This window comes from Bos mutus, chromosome 28 (genome assembly GCF_027580195.1).
Source record: "Bos mutus isolate GX-2022 chromosome 28, NWIPB_WYAK_1.1, whole genome shotgun sequence".
Classification (NCBI taxonomy): Eukaryota; Metazoa; Chordata; class Mammalia; order Artiodactyla; family Bovidae; genus Bos; species Bos mutus.
The window spans coordinates 23,278,880-23,299,756 of NC_091644.1; the positions used below are offsets into that span (position 1 = coordinate 23,278,880).

General features: G+C 35.3%; 1 protein-coding gene across 5 annotated transcripts in view; it reads left to right on the plus strand.

The window, feature by feature from the left end:
* The window catches only part of CTNNA3 (catenin alpha 3), a 1,958,943-nt gene that overhangs the window by 1,787,555 nt on the left and 150,511 nt on the right, over positions 1-20,877 (plus strand). For all 5 annotated transcript variants that reach the window (XM_070364862.1, XM_070364864.1, XM_070364866.1 and 2 more), the window contains one exon: positions 5,566-5,747. In XM_070364862.1, coding sequence (XP_070220963.1) covers positions 5,566-5,747 — 182 coding nt within the window. The remainder of the gene's footprint in view (positions 1-5,565; positions 5,748-20,877) is intronic.

Here is a 20,877-nt window from a genome sequence, read left to right on the forward strand (position 1 = left end):
AGATGAGCAAAATAATTAGTGGGCAATACCTTAAGATATTTACCTGCAACAACAAATAGCTTGATTTAGCTTGAGTGTACAGAGAAGGGAATGGCACCCCACTCTAGTACTCTTGCCTGGAAAATCCCATGGACAGAGGAGCCTGGTAGGCTGCAGTCCATGGGGTCGCAGATAGTCGGACATGCCTGAGCGACTTCACTTTCACTTTTCACTTTCATGCATTGGAGAAGGAAATGGCAACCCATTCCAGTGTTCTTGCCTGGAGAATCCCAGGGACGGGGGAGCCTGGTGGGCTGCCATCCATTGGGTTGCACAGAGTCGGACACGACTGAAGTGACTTAGCAGCAGCAGCAGCAGCAGCTTGAGTGTAAAGTGCCTGAAAGGAAGGAGAAATAACATTGAAAGCTCATAGAGACAAAGGTCATAGTGAAGCCTGTGTCATAGTAATTCCACTCCTAGATATAGTCTCAAGAATGCAACGGTATGTGCACAGAAAGAAAAATATAAGAATATTCACTATTCATAACAATCAAAAATAGAATGCTTCCCAAAAGGTCATTAATAGATTTACAGGTAAGTAAATGGTTTTATGTTTCACAAGGTGGAATACTGTCTGTATAGAGCAATGAGAATAAACTGACTATAACTACATGCATCAATTATAGATGTATTTCAAATATATAAAAGCTTGACATAAGAAGCCAGGTACAAGAGTATTGTTATTATTCCACTTTTATAAGGCTCAGAAACAGGAAAATCTATAGCTTTAGAAATACAGGTGATGATGTGATTGTTCTTGAGAGATAGTGGCTATAATAGGACACATGAGGCCTTTGGGATGCTGCTAATTTTTGTGTTTCTTAAATTTGTGTGTTCAGTACATGGATTCACTCAATTTATAAAAGTTGTTCAATTGTACATTTATGGTTTGGGAAATTTTCTATGTGAATTTTCTACTTTAAATTTAATGGTGATATTTGAGGAATTTATATCCTTCATTCAATAAGAAGACATGAATGGTATGTTTTAGGCTGAACAATTGTACAATCTTATCAAATTCAGATTGAATCAAGTGGTAGCAAGACAGAAGGATTGAAAATGAAAGAAAATTAAGATCTGAGCTTGTATAATAGTAAGTGAAATACAAAGAAAGAGGTGAATGTGATAAATGTACTGGTGATAAAATGGACAACCATTGTGCCTAACAGAATGGGATAGATACAAGGAGAGGACTTAAAAAAAAGTAAGATTACAAGCCTGAGGCAGGTAGTACTGCTGACAAACTTGAAAATAAAGATAAAGGATTTGGCAAGTGCTGGCAAACTAGTCAGCAGGTCAAATCTGGCCCATTGACTGTTTTTCTTTAGCCCATGAGATAGAAATGTTTGTTTGTTTGTTTTACATCTTTCAATGGTTAAAGAAATTCAGGACAGCTGTAATCAGAATATAATATTTTTGACATGTGAAAATTTTATGAAATTCAAATTAAAATGTCCATATAAAGTTGCATTGGAACATGGTCGTGCTCATTTGTTTGCATAGGGTCTACTACTGCTTTTGCATTATAGCAGCAGCAGAGTTAAAGTAATAGACTTATTGTGAAATATATACTACTATAGATGTACTATCTTGGTTTTTTGAAAAATTCTGGTAACCTCTGTTTCAGAGCTAAAATTATAAATGATATATGTATTAGTTGAAAATGTCTTATAGGCTAATGGGAGCTTTTGTTGAAGAGAGGAGAATAGCCTTAGAATTCTGAGGATCACTAACTGTATCGAGTGAAGAACTGAATCTCTCAGTATGAGTAACCATTAGCATTTAACAGCACTTAAGAACTTTAAAAGCTGTATTCATATTCATTTGATCTCTAAAACAATCTGTTCAGTCAATATCATTTTTTCTAATTTACAAATAAGAAAACTTCGATTTTAAATTATATGAGACATATTATGGACAATAAGCATTTCAAAAATAGAAGGTGATAGAGAAACACCATTGAGGAGAAGGTAGATATTTTGATATTTGGTGGGTGGTAGTCCTCTCATTTGCAGGCATGGTGATAGAATGAAAACTCTGGAGCTAGAGTTTCTGGGTTTTCATCCTGGTTCTACCATTTACTAACACTATAATCTTGAGTAAATCACTTAACCTTTTAGAGACTCAGTTTCATAATCCATAATATTAGAGTAAGAATGTTCTTACCTCATAGGTCTGCTATGATGATTAAATTTTAAATATATGTTAACTTGCCTAGAAGAGTATTTAGCATATGTAATGTTATTTTCATTATCTTTTGGAATAAATTTTTTAATCAGTTAACATACAATATAATTTCATTTGGATGGCAGGGATTCAAAAAGCCTTTAATAACTCTTTATATCAGAGTTATATTCTATATATTTGAGCAGGAGTAGAACCACTTAGCCAGCCAGTAATAATGTTAGAAATTCCACTTACTTGACTTATCTTTAAGTTCGTACCTCAGTTCTTTGCTTATCCTGCAAAAATATAATCCAATAAGGAACTTTCACCCATAATTCCTAAATATCAAATATTCTCTGAAGTTCTATTTTGATATTTTCATAATAATTGAAATTGATTGATGGCATATAATAAGTCATTCACAGAAGCACTAAAATCTTCAGTTAAGGTGTCACTCAGTAATTTAATGCTTTCTTGTTCTTGTTTTTCCTCATGTAATAAAAAAGGTCAGAATTCTCTAGAACTTTTAATTTTATAAACTATTGCCTGACTTTTGGCCTTTATCTTGTCAGGAGTAAATATCTGCCAAGTGTAATTCACCATGTGAGTTGAGATGTTATTAAAGAAATTGAGTGCAATCCATGAAATTCTTGTCCAGGACAGGGTCAGTCTCAATGCTATCGAATAATTGACTCTATTTCCTGCATGACAGGTGGATAGCAGTTGCAATTATTGTTGTTTTGTGTCTGGGGAAATGTAGACAGGAGAGTTAAGTGAGTTCCTCAAGATCATATTGGAAATTAGTGACATTCCAAGGAACAGAACTTGGAATACACTTAATCAGATTGCCTCTAGAATAGTTTGAACTTTATCATGAAGACAGTGAAAATGTTTCCACAATATTCCAGAATACACTTCAAAATTATTTCTTAGATCCAGAGTCATACGTTTATTATCTCTGAGATAAAGACTATAAAAAGGGGCCCCAAATAAATTGATCTATGGTTTCATTATTTGCAACTTTAATTACCTTTTTATGAAAATGGAGAAAATGATAATGACTGGTAGTGAAGAAAGGAAAATTCATTTCTGTTTTCCAGCTAGTTTAGTGGGTTAGTACTTTACAGCTTTATTAATGGCTTGTATACTATTGATTTAAAAGGTAGCTATGTTTTTATTTACATGTTTTGCCACATACCAGCAGCAATAAGAGTTGCTCTTCTTATAAGCTTATCACATAGGCCATGTTTCCTGAGAAAAGAAACTACAATCTATTTTTACCTCCTAAGGAAGAGTCATCTATACATTCATCAATCAAAAGTTTAGTCTCCTAGCTTATTTTAGTTCTTGAAATAAATAAGGAAAACAAAGCAAATTTAAGTGCTATATATGTGATTGTTTTTTGATATTTTCATTGAATAAGAGATAACTATTGAGCTTCCCCGGCCATCCCCTGGTGACATCTCTGAGCTTCCAAGGCAGTAGTGGGTTCAATCCCTGGTCAACAAACTAAGATTCCACATGCCATGTGGTATAGTTAAAAAATAAAAGAAATAAAGAAGAAACTATCATTTACTGTACACTCAATATGTATCAAGCCTTGTGCTAACTGAAGTATGGATGATTAATCCTGAAAATTTAAAAATACCAAGTTATTTTAGACCCTGAATTAGGCCTCTGATTGGTAATAAATGGCAGATAATTGACATTGGTTCTGTGATTTTTATTTTTTGGTTAGATTTTCCATTGATCATTCTTATAATTCTTTCCATTAATATATTTTAGTGTTTCATTGTTCTTGTACACTATTGCCCAATAAAATGTGTTTTCAGTATTCTGAATCTAGCAATCATACTTTTGCAAAGCTTTCTAGATTATGTCTTCCAATTTTGCCATTGATAGGTAAACTAGAAATTAACATCTGGAAATGCATAGGAATTGTAGCTATCATATATTTCCTATGAATAATCAAATAAAATTCCACTTATATAGGATTTATCACTTATAAATATTCCATCTCAAACCTATGTGCTTGTTATACTTTTTGATTATGTATGAATTTCTTTTTTGACAAGATGATTGAGTAGACAATCTCATGAAATTTTATGACCTTGAATAATATTATCAAATCACTTTCATTTCAGAGTTCTTTTTTATTTGATAAAAAGTCATAGGTTTCAGGTGCTATAATTGTTTATATGGTAGTGTAAGTGATATGGTGGGCTTCCCTGGTGGCTCGGATGGTAAAGATTTTACCTGCAAAGCAGGAGACCTGGGTTTGATCACTGGACTGGGGAGATACCCTGGAGGAGGGCATGGCAACCCGCTCCAGTACTCTTGCCTGGAGAATCCCCATGGACAGAGGAGCCTGGCAGGCTACAGTCCATGGAGTCACAAAGAGTCAGACACAACTGGGTGACTAAGCACACATCACAGTAATGTGGATGGTTTACTATGATCCCACATTTCAAATGTCAAATGCAAGAGGCAAGTCTGCATACTGTTCAAAATATGCTATATACAAAGAATACTACTACACCAGTGCATTAAATTCACTGTGCCTAAGAATTTACACCTCAAATCTCAGGATGCTAATTAGGGAGGGCTGCCTTAGCAAACTTTGCCTATAACATTTTTATTCTTCCCTCAGATAGTTTGTGTACACATACACACTTGAATATGTTTATATGCACCATATACACATTAATCCTTAGAATTTTATAAATGTGCTTATCTATATACATATGATTTATAAATGTGTACTGTACTGTTTACCAATGTGTATTCAGTGTTTAATTAATTCCATCTATTAATGTAAATATATACATATTTATACATAGTCTCATTTCAATATTTTTTTATATTTGTACCTTTTGAGGCATACTGTTAGTATAAGAGGTATATACTTGTCTAACATGTGAGATGTTAAATTATGTTTGAATTAATTTATAATACATTCAAAATTTGGGAAGTCCTACATTTATATTAAGGAATAGATTTAAATATGTCATATATTAAATTATACTTTGACATTCATTAATTTAATGTTGTAGTTCTAACGAATACTGTAATTTTACATTCTAACGTTGTTGCAAACAATTATGAATCAATAGATTTCATATAAAAAGTTAAATCTGGGTAGTTGTGTTATATGACTTTATGGCTGATTCGTGCTGATGTATGGCAAAAGCTGATGCAGTGTTGTAAAGCAATTCTATTAAAAATAAATTTAAAACAAAAAAGCATTATGTCTCTATTCTTAAAGGAACGCATTTTATAAACATCTGATAATAATCACTTCATTGTAAAATGTATTTGACATAATGGAATGATTATAAATTGAATTATCACCTGTTTTAGGCTAAGATGACTCAGTTGCCTGAGGCAGAAAAGGAAAAGATCGCTGAGCAAGTTGCTGACTTCAAGAAAGTGAAGAGCAAGTTGGATGCTGAAATTGAGATATGGGACGATACGAGCAATGATATCATTGTTCTGGCCAAGAAGATGTGTATGATCATGATGGAGATGACAGACTTCACAAGGTAATTATATGGGAATTGGTGTGTAATATTTATCATCTTAGAAACATTTGTCAAATTAGTGAAACTTTGAGTTTCTTGGAGCGTCAGGTGCTAAAAATTAAGTGGTATGGGGAAAGTAAATGATAAAGAATTAGAAAGTTATAGGTAGTTTCTAGAGGTTTGATAAATAAATGAGGCAGAGTTTCTCATAAACACCTCAGGGACAATTTTAGAAGCCACTTGAACTTCCCTGGTGGCTCAGATGGTAAAGCGTCTGCCTGCAATGCAGGAGACCTGGTTTCTATCCCTGGGTGGGGAAGATCTCCTGGAGAAGGAAATGGCAACCCACTCCGGTATTCTTGCCTGGAGAATCCCATGGACGGAGGAGCATGGTAGGCTACAGTCCATGGGATCGCAAAAAGTCAGACATGACTTCACTTCACTTCACTTAATGCCTTCACCCTCAAGAACCTTCTCTGTGTATTATACTAGCTTTTTTTAAAAAAAAAAAAAAAATGGTAAATCTAATTATGATTTCTATTGGAGCTTTCTGAATGATTGATTTTCATAGCTATATATGGAGATATCAACCAGATATATTTGAAATTACGAAGACTTAATGATGTGCACGAAGGAATTGTTCATTGTGTGTGTATTCTAGAAATAATGAACATGTTTCTTATTGTTACTGTTGTTCAGTCGCTAAGTCATGTCTGACTTTTTGCAACCTCATGGGCTACAGCATGTCAGGCTTGCCTGTCCCTCTCCATCTCCCAAAGTTTGTTCAAACTCATGTCTGTTGAGTCAGTGATGCCATCTAACCATTTCATCTTCTGTTGCCCCCTTTGCTTCCTGTCTTCAGTCTTTCCCAGCATCAGGGTATTTTCCAGTGGGCCAGGTCTTTGCATCAGGTGGCCAAAGTTTTGGAGCTTGAGGTTCAAAAGCTACTGGAAAAACCATAACTTTCATTGTATGGACATTTGTTTACAATGTGATATCTCTTATTTTTAATATTTTGTCTAGATTTATCACAGCTTTTCTTCCAAGGAGCAAGCATCATTTTATTTCATGGTCGCAGTCACCATCTGCAGTGATTCTGGAGCCCAAGAAAATAAAATCTATTAATGCTTCTACTTTTTCCCCATCTATTGGCCATGAAGTGATGTGACCGGATGCCATGATCTTAGTTTTTTGAATGTTGAGTTAAAGCCAGCTTTTTCACTCCCTTCTTTCACCTTCATCAAGAGGGTCTTTAGTTCCTCCTTACTTTCTGTCATTAGAGTGGTGTCATGTGCTTATCTGAAGTTGTTGATATTTCTCCCAGCAATCTTTTTTTTTTAATTTTATTTTTAAATTTTACATAATTGTATTAGTTTTGCCAAATATCAAAATGAATCTGCCACAGGTATACATGTGTTCCCCATCCTGAACCCTCCTCCCTCCTCCCTCCCCATACCCTCCCTCTGGGTCGTCCCAGTGCACTAGCCCCAAGCATCCAGTATCGTGCATCGAACCTGGACTGGCATCTCGTTTCTTATATGATATTTTACATGTTTCAATGTCATTCTCCCAAATCTTTCCACCCTCTCCCACAGAGTCCATAAGACTGTTCTATACATCAGTGTCTCTTTTGCTGTCTCGTACACCGGGTTATTGTTACCATCTTCCTAAATTCCATATATATGCGTTAGTATACTGTATTGGTGTTTTTCCTCTGGCTTACTTCACTCTGTATAATAGGCTCCAGTTTCATCCACCTCATTAGAACTGATTCAAATGTATTCTTTTTAATGGCTGAGTAATACTCCATTGTGTATATGTACCACAGCTTTCTTATCCTTTCATCTGCTGATGGGCATCTAGGTTGCTTCCATGTCCTGGCTATTATAAACAGTGCTGCGGTGAACATTGGGGTACACATGTCTCTTTCCCTTCTGGTTTCCTCAGTGTGTATGCCCAGCAGTGGGATTGCTGGATCATAAGGCAGTTCTATTTCCAGTTTTTTAAGGAATCTCCACACTGTTCTCCATAGTGGCTGTACTAGTTTGCATTCCCACCAACAGTGTAAGAGGGTTCCCTTTTCTCCACACCCTCTCCAGCATTTATTATTTGTAGACTTTTGGATCGCAGCCATTCTGACTGGTGTGAAATGGTACCTCATAGTGGTTTTGATTTGCATTTCTCTGATAATGAGTGATGTTGAGCATCTTTTCATGTGTTTGTTAGCCATCTGTATGTCCTCTTTGGAGAAATGTCTGTTTAGTTCTTTGGCCCATTTTTTGATTGGGTCATTTATTTTTCTGGAGTTGAGCTGTAGGAGTTGCTTGTATATTTTTGAGATTAGTTGTTTGTCAGTTGCTTCATTTGCTATTATTTTCTCCCATTCTGAAGGCTGCCTTTTCACCTTGCTAATAGTTTCCTTTGATGTGCAGAAGCTTTTAAGGTTAATTATGTCCCATTTGTTTATTTTTGCTTTTATTTCCAATATTCTGGGAGGTGGATCATAGAGGATCCTGCTGTGATGTATGTCAGAGAGTGTTTTGCCTATGTTCTCCTCTAGGAGTTTTATAGTTTCTGGTCTTACGTTTAGATCTTTAATCCATTTTGAGTTTATTTTTGTGTATGGTGTTAGAAAGTGTTCTAGTTTCATTCTTTTACAAGTGGTTGACCAGATTTCCCAGCACCACTTGTTAAAGAAATTGTCTTTAATCTTGATTCCAGCTTGTGATTCATCTAGCCTGGCTTTTTGCATGATGTATTCTGCATATAAGTTAAATAAGCAGGGTGACTGTAACTTCAAAATATTATTTTATAGAACTAGCCAAAGAACTGTAATGTATAGAGTGCTTGTCTTACCAGTTACTAAATGAACAAAACTAGAAGAATTAAAATAATTTACAGAATAGAATATTCTGAAGCAGATCTAGTGTACTTATAAAACTATTCATTTATATTGCATACATTAAGCATAAAAATAACTTTTAGATGGAGTAATGACATAAATGTAATTTAAAAATAATAATAAATGGAAAATATTCATGAATATTTCACTCATGTTAAGCCTGAGAAAAGTTTTCTAAGCATTATGCACAAAGACCTCATAAAAATGGATCATGAAATTGAATATCATGGAAAGCTCTAAGTATCAATAGAATGTCCTAAACCATGCTGAAATATAAATAAAAAATCGAATAAACATCTGTAATAGAAAATAACAAAATTTTGATGTTATTTATATATGATGAATTCTTACATATATTAAAAAAATTTTAAATGTCCTAGTAGAAGAATGGACAATTCTTCTACTATATATATATATATATATATATATATATATATATATGTCCATTACATATATATATATGTGTGTGTATATATATATGTCCATTACATATATATATATGCAATGTAATACAGGGTGAACTCTGGGAGTTGGTGATGGAAAGGAAGGCCTGGCGTGCTGCGATTCATGGGGTTGCAAAGAGTCGGACATGACTGAGCGACTGATCTGATCTGAATGTAATACATATACATACATACATGTAATGTAATGGACATAATGTCTATCTATATATATATATAGAGAGAAACATCAATAGGAAATAACCTGGAGAAATGAAAGAGAATCACATTATATGTCAACCTTTCCCTTTCCCCACACCACCATCTTAATGTTACCCACAAAGGAAAGTATGTGTGCTTAATCACTCAGTTGTGTCCGACTCTTTGCAACCTCATGGACTATAGCATGCCAGGCACCTCTGTCCATGGCTATTCTCCAAGCAAAAATACTGGAGTGGGTTGCCATGCTCTCCTCCAGGGGATCTTTGCAACCCTGGGATCAAACCCAAGTCTACTGCATTGCAGGTAGATTCTTTACCTTCTGAGCCACCAGTGAAGTCCTAGGATAGTATATATTTCACAGTAATGATTTAAAGATAGTGCTGTTGTCTAGGATCCCTGCCCAAAATGGAGAAGATTCAGATCGATGACAAAAAAAGCTACATAATGAGACATAGAAAATGAGCATACTTCTGGGTACATATGCAAAGGAAATGAAATATTTTTTAGGAGATACTGTTGTTCCCATGTTCATTCATTATTCGCAATAGTAAAAAAAAAATGGAAACAATCTTAGTGTCCATCAATGAATGGATAGAAAAAACATGGTATATAAAAATAAATTTGTATATATTATACATTTAAATGGGAGAAGGAAATGGCAACCCACTCCAGTGTTCTTGCCTGGAGAATCCCATGGACGGAGAAGCCTGGTAGGCTGCAGTCCGTGGGGTCGCACAGAGTCGGACACGACTGAAGCGACTTAGCAGCAGCAGCAGCAGCATACATTTAAATAAATGATATGTATGAATTCTTTCAGTTGTAATAAAGGAAACCCTACCCCTGCCATTTGGGACACATGGATGACCCTGGGGGGCATTATGTTAAGTAAAATAAGTCACACAGTAAAAGATAAATACTATTATAATTTATGAATTTATATGTAGAATCTTAAAAAAAAATAAATCAGAGAGTGGAATGGTGGGGTTTGAGGAGTGGGAGAAATGGAGAGATGTTGGTCAATGATTACAAACTTTCAGTTATAAGATGAATGATTTCTGAAGATCTAATATATAGCATGTTGACCATAAATATTGATACAGAAATTTGCTGAGAGTAAATCTTAAGAGTTCTCATGCAAAAAAAAAAAAAAGTAATCATGTAAGGTAATGGATGTGCTAATTAAGTTGATTGTTGTAATCATTTCACAGAATATAGATATATCAAACCATCACATTGTACACTATAAATGCATTTTTGTCAATTATGCTTTAATAAAGCTGAAAAAACAGCATCAGAACAATTTACCTCAGACAGAGGTAACAGAAACCTCACATCTAGAAAACAAATACAAAACCCAAATAAAACTGCAACATAATACTGCAAACTAAAGTGAAATTCAAAAACTAAAGAGTTGGAGACGCATATTTTAAAACTTGGATTCATAAAATCAAAAAGTAAGATAAATTTTAAAAGAGAAAAGGGAAATGAGAAATGCAATGAGTTAATAAGACTTAGGGAGGAAATTAAGAGATAAAAATGTCTAAAAGTTGAAAAATTTTAGTGCCCAAAGGAAAATAGATTCAAATAAAAATTCCATAAGGGGAAGACAAGCAGGAGATTAACCAAAAGAATGACTATGAGATAAAGATTTTTAAGAAAAAAATAAAATACTCAGAGGAAGAAAAGCTTGAAATGGAGGCAAGACTCCCTTTGAAGAATTAAGAAATAATACAACTAATATATAAAGTCTAAATCAAAAACATTTTCCATATATAATACCAAACTTGAATTTACATGTTAAAAGATACTACAGTATTCCTAGGAAACTTGATTCAAACAACATTAACACATACACACATATGTTTTCCTCATATATAAAAATACTAATATATTACAACTGACATGTACTATATTCTACATATCTGTGTGTGTGTGTGTGTGTGTGTGTGTGTGTGTGTGTAAAATAGGGAAATATCAAACTAAAACCCACTGAGTAATTTAAAAATTATGAAAAACAATCCTTACCTCCACAAAGGAGAGGCAGGTAAATACTTTTAACTTTATCTGATATCATTCCTTATGATTATCTCTATGTCTCTAAGCAATATACTTTATGAGATATGATTTATTGGCTTTTCCTGCAAAAGAGAATATATGGCATTTATATTACTTTTTCTTCCATGTTTTCCACTTTTATGAGTTTATTATTTTATTGTTTATATTTGTAGACCTTAATAACATTTCTTAACTATAAAATGTATATTGTTATATGTATATTAGTTATATCTCAACTTCTCACTCTGTGTGATGAAGAAATATGCACTCTTATCCTTTCTTCTGCCTTTTATTGCTTCTGTCCTACATTTCATTTATAACCCAACTTCTTTCTACTATACTTCTTATATTAAGATAATTAATATAATATTTACATTTTTCTAAACAAATCACTCATGCTTATTCTAATGTTTTATTCTGAAAGTGAAGATTAATAAATGTTTGTTATGCTGCTTATATAATTAACCTAGATAGGAAATACACATGAAAGAAACATATTTCTAGTAAAAATTAAATTTGAATTTAGGCATAAAGAGTTCACACATTTATTTTTTTTCGTTTTATTGGGATATATTTGCTTTACAATGTTGTGTTAGTATTTACTGTACAACAAAGTGAATCAGTCATGCATATACATATATTCCCCTCTCTTTTAGATTTCCTTACCATTTAGTTCATCACAGAGTATTGGGTAGAGCTCTCTGTGTTATATAGTAGGTTCTCATTAGTTATCTGTTTTATGCATCAGATCAGATCAGATCAGCCGCTCAGTCATGTCTGACTCTTTGTGACCCCATGAATCACAGCACGCCAGGCCTCCCTGTCCATCACCAACTCCCGGAGTTCACTCAGACTCATGTCCATCGAGTCAGTGATGCCATCCAGCCATCTCATCCTCTGTCGTCCCCTCTCCTCCTGACCCCAATCCCTCCCAGCATCAGAGTCTTTTCCAATGAGTCAACTCTTCGCATGAGGTGGCCAAAGTACTGGAGTTTCAGCTTTAGCATCAGTCCTTGCAAAGAAATCCCAGGGCTGATGTCCTTCAGAATGCACTGGTTGGATCTCCTTGCAGTCCAAGGGACTCTCAAGAGTCTTCTCCAACACCACAGTTCAAAAGCATCAATTCTTCGGCGCTCAGCCTTCTTCACAGTCCAACTCTCACATCCATACATGACCACAGGAAAAACCATAGCCTTGACTAGACGAACCTTTGTTGGCAAAGTAACGTCTCTGCTTTTGAATATGCTATCTATGTTGGTCATAACTTTCCTTCCAAGGAGTAAGCATCTTTTAATTTCATGGCTGCAGTCACCATCTGTAGTGATTTTGGAGCCCAGAAAAATAAAGTCTGACACAGTTTCCACTGTTTCCCCATCTATTTCCCATGAACTGATGGGACCAGATGCCATGATCTTTGTTTTCTGAATGTTGAGCTTTAAGCCAACTTTTTCACTCTCCACTTTCACTTTCATCAAGAGGCTTTTGAGTTCCTCTTCACTTTCTGCCATAAGGGTGGTGTCATCTGCATATCTGAGGTTATTGATATTTCTCCTGGCAATCTGGATTCCAGCTTGTGTTTCTTCCAGTCCAGCGTTTCTCATGATGTACTCTGTATATAAGTTAAACAAGCAGGGTGACAATATGTAGCCTTGATGTACTCCTTTTCCCATTTGGAACCAGTCTGTTGTTCCATGTCCAGTTCTAATTGTTGCTTCCTGATCTGCATACAAATTTCTCAAGAGGCAGATCAGGTGGTCTAGTATTCCCATCTCTTTCAGAATTTTCCACAGTTTATTGTGATCCACACAGTCAAAGGCTTTGTCATAGTCAATAAAGCAGAAATAGATGTTTTTTCTGGAATTCTCTTGCTTTTTCCATGATCCAGTAGATGTTGGCAATTTGATCTCTGGTTCCTCTGCCTTTTCTAAAACCAGCTTGAACATCAGGAACTTCACTGTTCACATATTGCTGAAGCCTGGCTTGGAGAATTTTGAGCATTACTTTACTAGTGTGTGAGATGAGTGCAATTGTGCGGTAGTTTGAGCATTCTTTGGCATTGCCTTTCTTTGGGATTGGAATGAAAACTGACCTTTTCCAGTCCTGTGGCCACTGCTGAGTTTTCCAAATTTGCTGGCATATTGAGTGCAGCACGTTCACAGCATCATCTTTCAGGATTTGGAATAGCTCAACTGGAATTCCATCACCTCCACTAGCTTTGTTCGTAGTGATGCTTTCTAAGGCCCACTTGACTTCACATTCCAGAATGTCTGGCTCTAGGTCAGTGACCACACCATCGTGATTATCTGGGTTGTGAAGATCTTTTTTGTACAGTTCTTCTGTGTATTCTTGCCATCTCTTCTTAATATCGTCTGCTTCTGTTAGGTCCATACCATTTCTGTCCTTTATCGAGCTCCTCTTTGCATGAAATGTTCCTTTGGTATCTCTGATTTTCTTGAAGAGATCTCTAGTCTTTCCCATTCTGTTGTTTTCCTCTATTTCTTTGCACTGATCGCTGAAGAAGGCTTTCTTATCTCTTCTTGCTATTCTTTGGAACTCTGCATTCAGATGCTATATCTTTCCTTTTCTCCTTTGCTTTTCGCTTCTCTTCTTTTCACAGCTATTTGTAAGGCCTCCCCAGACAGCCATTTTGCTTTTTTGCCTTTCTTTTCTATGGGAATGGTCTTGATCCCTGTCTCCTGTACAATGACATGAACCTCATTCCATAGTTCATCAGGCACTCTATCTATCACATCTAGGCCCTTAAACCTATTTCTCACTTCCACTGTATAATCATAAGGGATTTGATTTAGGTCATACCTGAATGGCCTAGTGGTTTTCCCTACTTTCTTCAATTTCAGTCAGAATTTGGCAATAAGGAGTTCATTGTCTGAGCCACAGTCAGCTCCTGGTCTTGTTTTTGCTGACTGTATAGAACTTCTCCATCTTTGGCTACAAAGAATATAATCAGTCTGATTTCAGTGTTGACCATCTGGTGATGTCCATGTATAGAGTCTTTTCCTGTGTTGTTGGAAGAGGGTGTTTGTTATGATCAGTGCATTTTCTTGGCAAAACTCTATCAGTCTTTGCCCTGCTTCATTCCATATTCCAAGGCCAAATTTGCCTGTTACTCCATGTGTTTCTTGACTTCCTACTTTTGCATTCCAGTCCCCTATAATGAAAAGGACATCTTTTTTGGATGTTAGTTTTAAAAGGTCTTGTAGGTCTTCATAGAACCCTTCAACTTCAGCTTCTTCAGCGTTACTGGTTGGGGCATAGGCTTGGATTACTGTGATATTGAATACATAGTAGTATGTATACCAGAGAAGGCACTGGCGACCCACTCCAGTACTCTTGCCTGGAAAATCCCATGGATGGAGGAGCCTGGTGGGCTGCAGTCCATGGGGTCGCTAAGAGTTGGACACGACTGAGCGACTTCACTTTCACTTTTCACTTTAATTCATTGGAGAAGGAAATGGCAACCCACTCCAGTATTCTTTCCTGGAGAATCCCAGGAATGGCGGAGCCTGGTGGGCTGCCATCTATGGGGTCGCACAGAGTCGGACATGACTGCAGCTACTTAGCAGAAGCAGCAGCGTGTATATGTCAATCCCAGTCCTAATTCATTCCTACCTGCCATCTTCCCTTAGTAACCATAAGTTTCCTCTCTACATCTGTGAATCTATTTCTGCTTTGCAAATAGTTCATCTCTAACATTTTTCTAGATGCCACATATAAGTGATATTATATGATATTTGTTTTTCTCTTTCAGGCTTAATTCACTCAGTAAGATGACTTCTGGGTCCACCCATGTTTCATTCCCTTTCATGGCTGAGTATTAGTCCATTGTATTATGTACCACATCTTTATCCATTCCTCTGTCGATGGACATTTAGGTGGCATCCATGTCCTGGTTATTGTAAATAGTGCTGCAGTGAACAACAGGGTGCATGCACCCTTTTGAATTATGCTTTTCTGTGATATATGCCTAGGAGTTGGGTTGCTGGGTCATTTGGTAGTTCTAGTTTTAGTTTTTTAAGGAACCTCCATACTATTCTCTATAGTGGTTATACCAATTTACATTCCCACCAACAGTATAGGAAGATTCTTTTCTCTCTGGCATTTATTGCTTGTAGATTTTTGGATAAAGGCCAATCTGACAAGTGTGAGGTGGTACCTCATTATAGTTTTGATTTACATTTCTCTAATTACTGATGTTGAGTATCTGTTTATGTGTCTCTTGGCCATCTGTATGTCTTCTTCAGAGAAATTTCTATTTAAGTTTTATGCCCAGTCTTTGATTCATTTTTTTTCTTTTCTTTTGTTATTGAGCTGCATGTAAGAGTGTTCATACTTTTTACATGGGAAACAATACATCATGGAAAGAAACCTGAACTAAAAACTATTTTATATCAGCTTGATAAATGTGGCAAAGAGACTTCTCTAGTATAAAGGTTATGTATACAGTCAGAATCTAAAATTAAAATAAAAGCAACAAGGACAAAGTCAAGAGATTAAAAAAAGCTTTTAAGAAGTGAGAAGAAGAAATAGAATCCCATAAAGACAAAGCACTCAAGGCATAATAAGAATTTTTGTTATATGCAAAGAATGATTCTTGAATCATAGTTAAGTTTCAGTGAATGATCAATTAATTATTTTGCATGAAGGAGTCTTAATTAAAGTGAAGATTGAAAAGATAGTACAGTTCTGGCAATTCTAAATTTATGGTTACTTTTGTTTAAGTGGCTTCAATAAGTGGTGACAAAGAAAAAAACCCTTCTTAATTCATTACAAGGTAGATGAGAAAAGAGTAGATAATAAAAGAAAGATAATCAAAGTAGTAAATTAAGAAGGCAGCTGATCACATGATCTAGAGATTTCTAAATAACTAGAGTATATTCTAGATTGAAGGGAATGGGGAATTGGTTAGGGATAGAATGAAATTGTAAAAGATGAATAGCTATAGCCAAAGATATAGCAAAGAGGGTAGAACATAAACACTGAGACAAAGGAAAAGAAATAAAAACAGATATAAGGGTTAACCTGCATGAGTTTCCATGGCTGTTTCTTCTAGTCTTAGGATATCCATCAGAGAAGTTCTTGACCATCTGTTGTAAAGACTTCTTATAACCTGTTTATCTATATCACAAGACTCTGTTACTTTCCAGTTTATAATTAGTGCTTATTGGATTACCTAGTTCATTTGTTTATATGTGCGCTGCCTCAATATCCCTAACAAAAATAAGAAATCTGACTTGTTTATTGTTTTATACCCAGAACTTATAACAGTCTAAATAGAATGCATATATAATTGTATATGCCACAGTGAAAAGTATTACATATGGATATACAATACATATATCCATATGCAGGATATCTAACCATTGAAATCAATTAATTTAAAAGAAATAAACACAAGTTGAACTCAGAAGAAAGCAGGAATCAATATTACCCAAACAAAAAAATAATGGAGTAACATAAATTTAAGCTCTTGACACCACTCATTTTGTTTATTCCTTAAGCTATACATAGATCATATGTGTTGAACACAAAGATTTTAACTTTTTACAATTTTGTTTAAAATTTTAATATCAGCAATTTTCAGAACACAACAGTATAATTATTTGTTTTAACTCTGTATAGTTTACCAACATATATTATTAATTTCTGTGATTTTCATTGTATCTTGTATCTTTATCTTTCAGTTCATTTTTTTAATTTATTTTTTTATTGAAGGATTATAGCTTTACATGATTCTGTTGTTTTTTGTCAAACCTCAACATGAATCAGCCATAGGTATACATATATCCCCTCCCTTGTGAACTTCCCTCCCATCTCCCTTCCCATCCCACCCCTCTAGGTTGATACAGAACCCCTGTTTGAGTTTCCTGAGCCATACAGCAAATTCCTGTTGGATATCTATTCTACATATGGTCATGTAAGTTTTGGGCTTCCCTTGTGGCTCAACTGGTAAAGAATCCACTTGCAATTCGGGAAACCTATGTTCAATCTCTGGGTTGGGAAGGTCCCCTGGAGAAGGGAAAGGCTACCCACTCCAGTATTCTGGCCTGGAGAATGCCATGGACTGTATACTCCTTGGGGTCGCAAAGAGTCGGACACAGCTGAGAGATTTTCACTTACTTATTTACAATGTAAGTTTCCATGTTATTCTTTCCATACATCTAACCCACTCCTCCCCTCCACTCTCCCCGTGTCCACAAGTCACTGCTCTGAGAGTCCTTTCCCTTGCTGGGAGTCACAGTCAACCTCACCTAGAATGCCCTCCAATACTGTGCTGATCTGTGGACTGGCTGTGGAGCAGCTCATATTCTAATCTGGTCCTACTCCTGTGTGTTCTTGGCTCCATACATTAAAGTAATTATATATATGTTCCTATTGCCATTTCCTTAATTGTTTGGGATTGATTTTGTAGATCTTTTTTCTTCTGTTGTATTTCTTGACTATATAAGTCCCTTTAACATTCGTTGTAAAGCTGGTTTGGTGGTACTGAATTCTCTTAACTTTTGCTTGTCTGTAAAGCTTTTTATTTCTCCATCAATTTTGAATGAGATCTTGCCGGGTACAGTAATCTTAGATGTAGATTTTCCCCTTTCAGTACTTTAAATATATCCTGTCATTTCCTTCAGGCCTGCAGAGTTTCTGCTGAAAGATTAGCTGTTAAGCATATGAGGTTTCCCTTGTATATTGCTTGTTGCTTCTCCCTTGCTGCTTTTAATATTCTTTCTTTGTGTTTAGTCTTTGTTAGTTTGATTAGTATGTGTCTTGGCATGTTTCTCCTTGGGTTTACCCTGTATCAGACTCTTTGTGCTTCTTGAACTTGATTAACTATTTCCTTTTCCATGTTGGAGAAATTTTCAACTATAATCTCTTCAAAAATTTTCTCATACCCTTTCTTTTCCTTTTCTTCTTCTGAGACCCCTATAATTTGAATGTTGCTACATTTGGTATTGTCCCAGAGGTTTCTGTGGAGAAGGCAATGGCACCCTGAGACTATCCTCAGTTCTTTTCATCCTTTTTACTTTATTCTGCTCTTCAGAAGTTATTTCCACCATTTTATCTTTCAGTTCATGGATTTGTTCTTCTGTTTCAGATATTCTGCTATTAATTCCTTCTAGAGTATTTTTAATTTCAGTAATTGTGTTGTTTGTGTCTGTATGTTTATTCTTTAATTATTTTAGGTTTTTGTTAATTGATTCTTGCATTTTCTCCATTTTGTTTTCAAGGTTTTTGATCATCTTTATTATCATTATTCTTAATTCTTTTTCAGGTAGGTTAGCTGTTTCCTCTTCATTTATTTGGACTTCTGTGTTTCTAGTTTTTTCCTTCATTTTTGTAGTATTTCCTGCCTTTTCTTTTCTTCTCTTTTTTTAACTTATTGTATTTGAGATCTCCTTTTCCTGGGCTTTGAGGTTGAATTTTTTTCTTCCTTTTGGTTTGTGCCCTCCTAAGGTTGGTCCAGTGGTTTGTGTAAGCTTTGTATAGGGTGAAATTTTTGCTCAGTTTTTGTTTCTTTTTTTGTTTGTTTTTCCTCTGATGGGCAAGGCTGAGTGAGGTGGTAATGCTGTCTGCTGATTATCGAGTTTGTATTTTTGTTTTCTTCCTTGTTTAGATGAAGTGTCCTGCACAGGGTGCTACTGGTGGTTAGCTGATGCTGGGTCTTGTATTGAAGTGGTTTCCTTTGTGTGAGTTCTCACTATTTGGTACTCCCTAGGGTTAGTTTTCTTATAGTCTAGGGTCTTGAAGTCAGTGGTCCCACTCCAAAGGCTCAGGGCTTAATCTCTGGTGAAGAATGAAGCTTCAACAAGTGGTTTGTTATAGAATTAAGTGAGATTAAAACAAATATCCAAAAATGAGAAACCAAAGATCAAGCCCAAAAGGCAGTTACAAAATCAGGTACGAGACAAAAATAGAGACACTGATGTATAGATCAGTCTTATGGACTCTGTGGGAGAGGGAGAGGGTAGGGAGATTTGGGAGAATGGCATTGAAACATGTATAATATCATGTATGAAACGAGTCACCAGTCCAGGTGCGATGCACGATACTGGATGCTTGGGGCTGATGCACTGGGACAACCCAGAGGGAGGGTATGGGGAGGGAGGAGGGAGGAAGGTTCAGGATGGGGAGCACGGGTATACCTGTGGCGGATTCATTTTGATGTTTGGCAAAACTAATACAATATTGTAAAGTTTAAAAATAAAATAAAATTAAAAAAAATACAATAATGGGATATACTCATATACATATACACTCATTAGCAAAGTCAAAACAGTCCAACAAAAACAAAGTACAATAGATTGACCCAGCAAAGAAAGAAAATGAAAAATTATATTTAGCAGTTAAGAACAAAACTTCAGTCCTGGGTGTTCATTGGAAGGACTGATGCTAAGGCTGATACTCCAATACTTTGGCCACCTCATGCAAAGACTTGACTCATTGGAAAAGACCCTGATGCTGGGAGGGATTGGGAGCAGGAGGAGAAGGGGACGACAGAGGATGAGATGGCTGGATGGCACCACTGACTCAATGGACATGAGTTTGGGTAAACTCTGGGAGTTGGTGATGGACAGGGAAACCTGGCGTGCTGTGATTCATGGGGTTGCAAAAAGTCGGACATGACTGAGCGACTGAACTGAACAGAAGAACAAAACTAACTAAAGTACAAACTGGAAAACAAAACTAAAGAAAGGTGCCTAGTGGCGAATAAAGCAATGAAAACAAAACCAACAAATACATTGAGAAGAAAGGAAAGAAAAAAAGAATAGACATGCAAAGTTAAATAGAGGTAGATAAGAAGATTTATATACATTAAAGATTAATTGCAAGGGGAAAAGAACAGTAGAAAGGAAAACAAAGGAAAAAATGTAGAAAATATATAATAGGTTTTAAAAAATTGAAACTTAAGATTATAAAATGAGAGAAAAAACAGAAGAAGAAAAAAAAAGATAAAAAAATAAAATAAAAAAGGAAAACTCCACAGAGGTGCCAAAGCCCAATGGGTATGCAGAGGTTTATAACAACAATAAAAAAATGGGATTGAATATAGACATATATTTATATACCCATAAGCAAAATCAAAACAATCCAACAAAAATAAAGTACAGTAGATCCACCTGGTGAAAAAAGGAAACCAAAAATTATATCTACCAGAACAAAACTAACTAAAAGCACAAACGTAGAAAACAAAACTAAAGCAAAGTGACAATTGGGTAATCAAGCAATGAAAATTAAACTAATAAATATGTTGAGAGGAAAGGAAAGAAAGAAAAGAAAGAATAGTAATGCAAAGTTAAATAGAGATAGATTAAGAAGATTTATATATATTAAAGATTAAATGCAAGGGAAAAGAACAGTAGGAAAAGCCAACAAAGGAATAAATGTAGAAAAAATAATAGTAGGTTTTAAAAATTTTTTAATTAAAATTAAAAAGAGAAAATAAAAAAAGAAAAGGAAAAGGAAAACTCTCCAGAACCACAAAAGCCCAACATAGAGGTAGAGGTCACAATAAAAAATG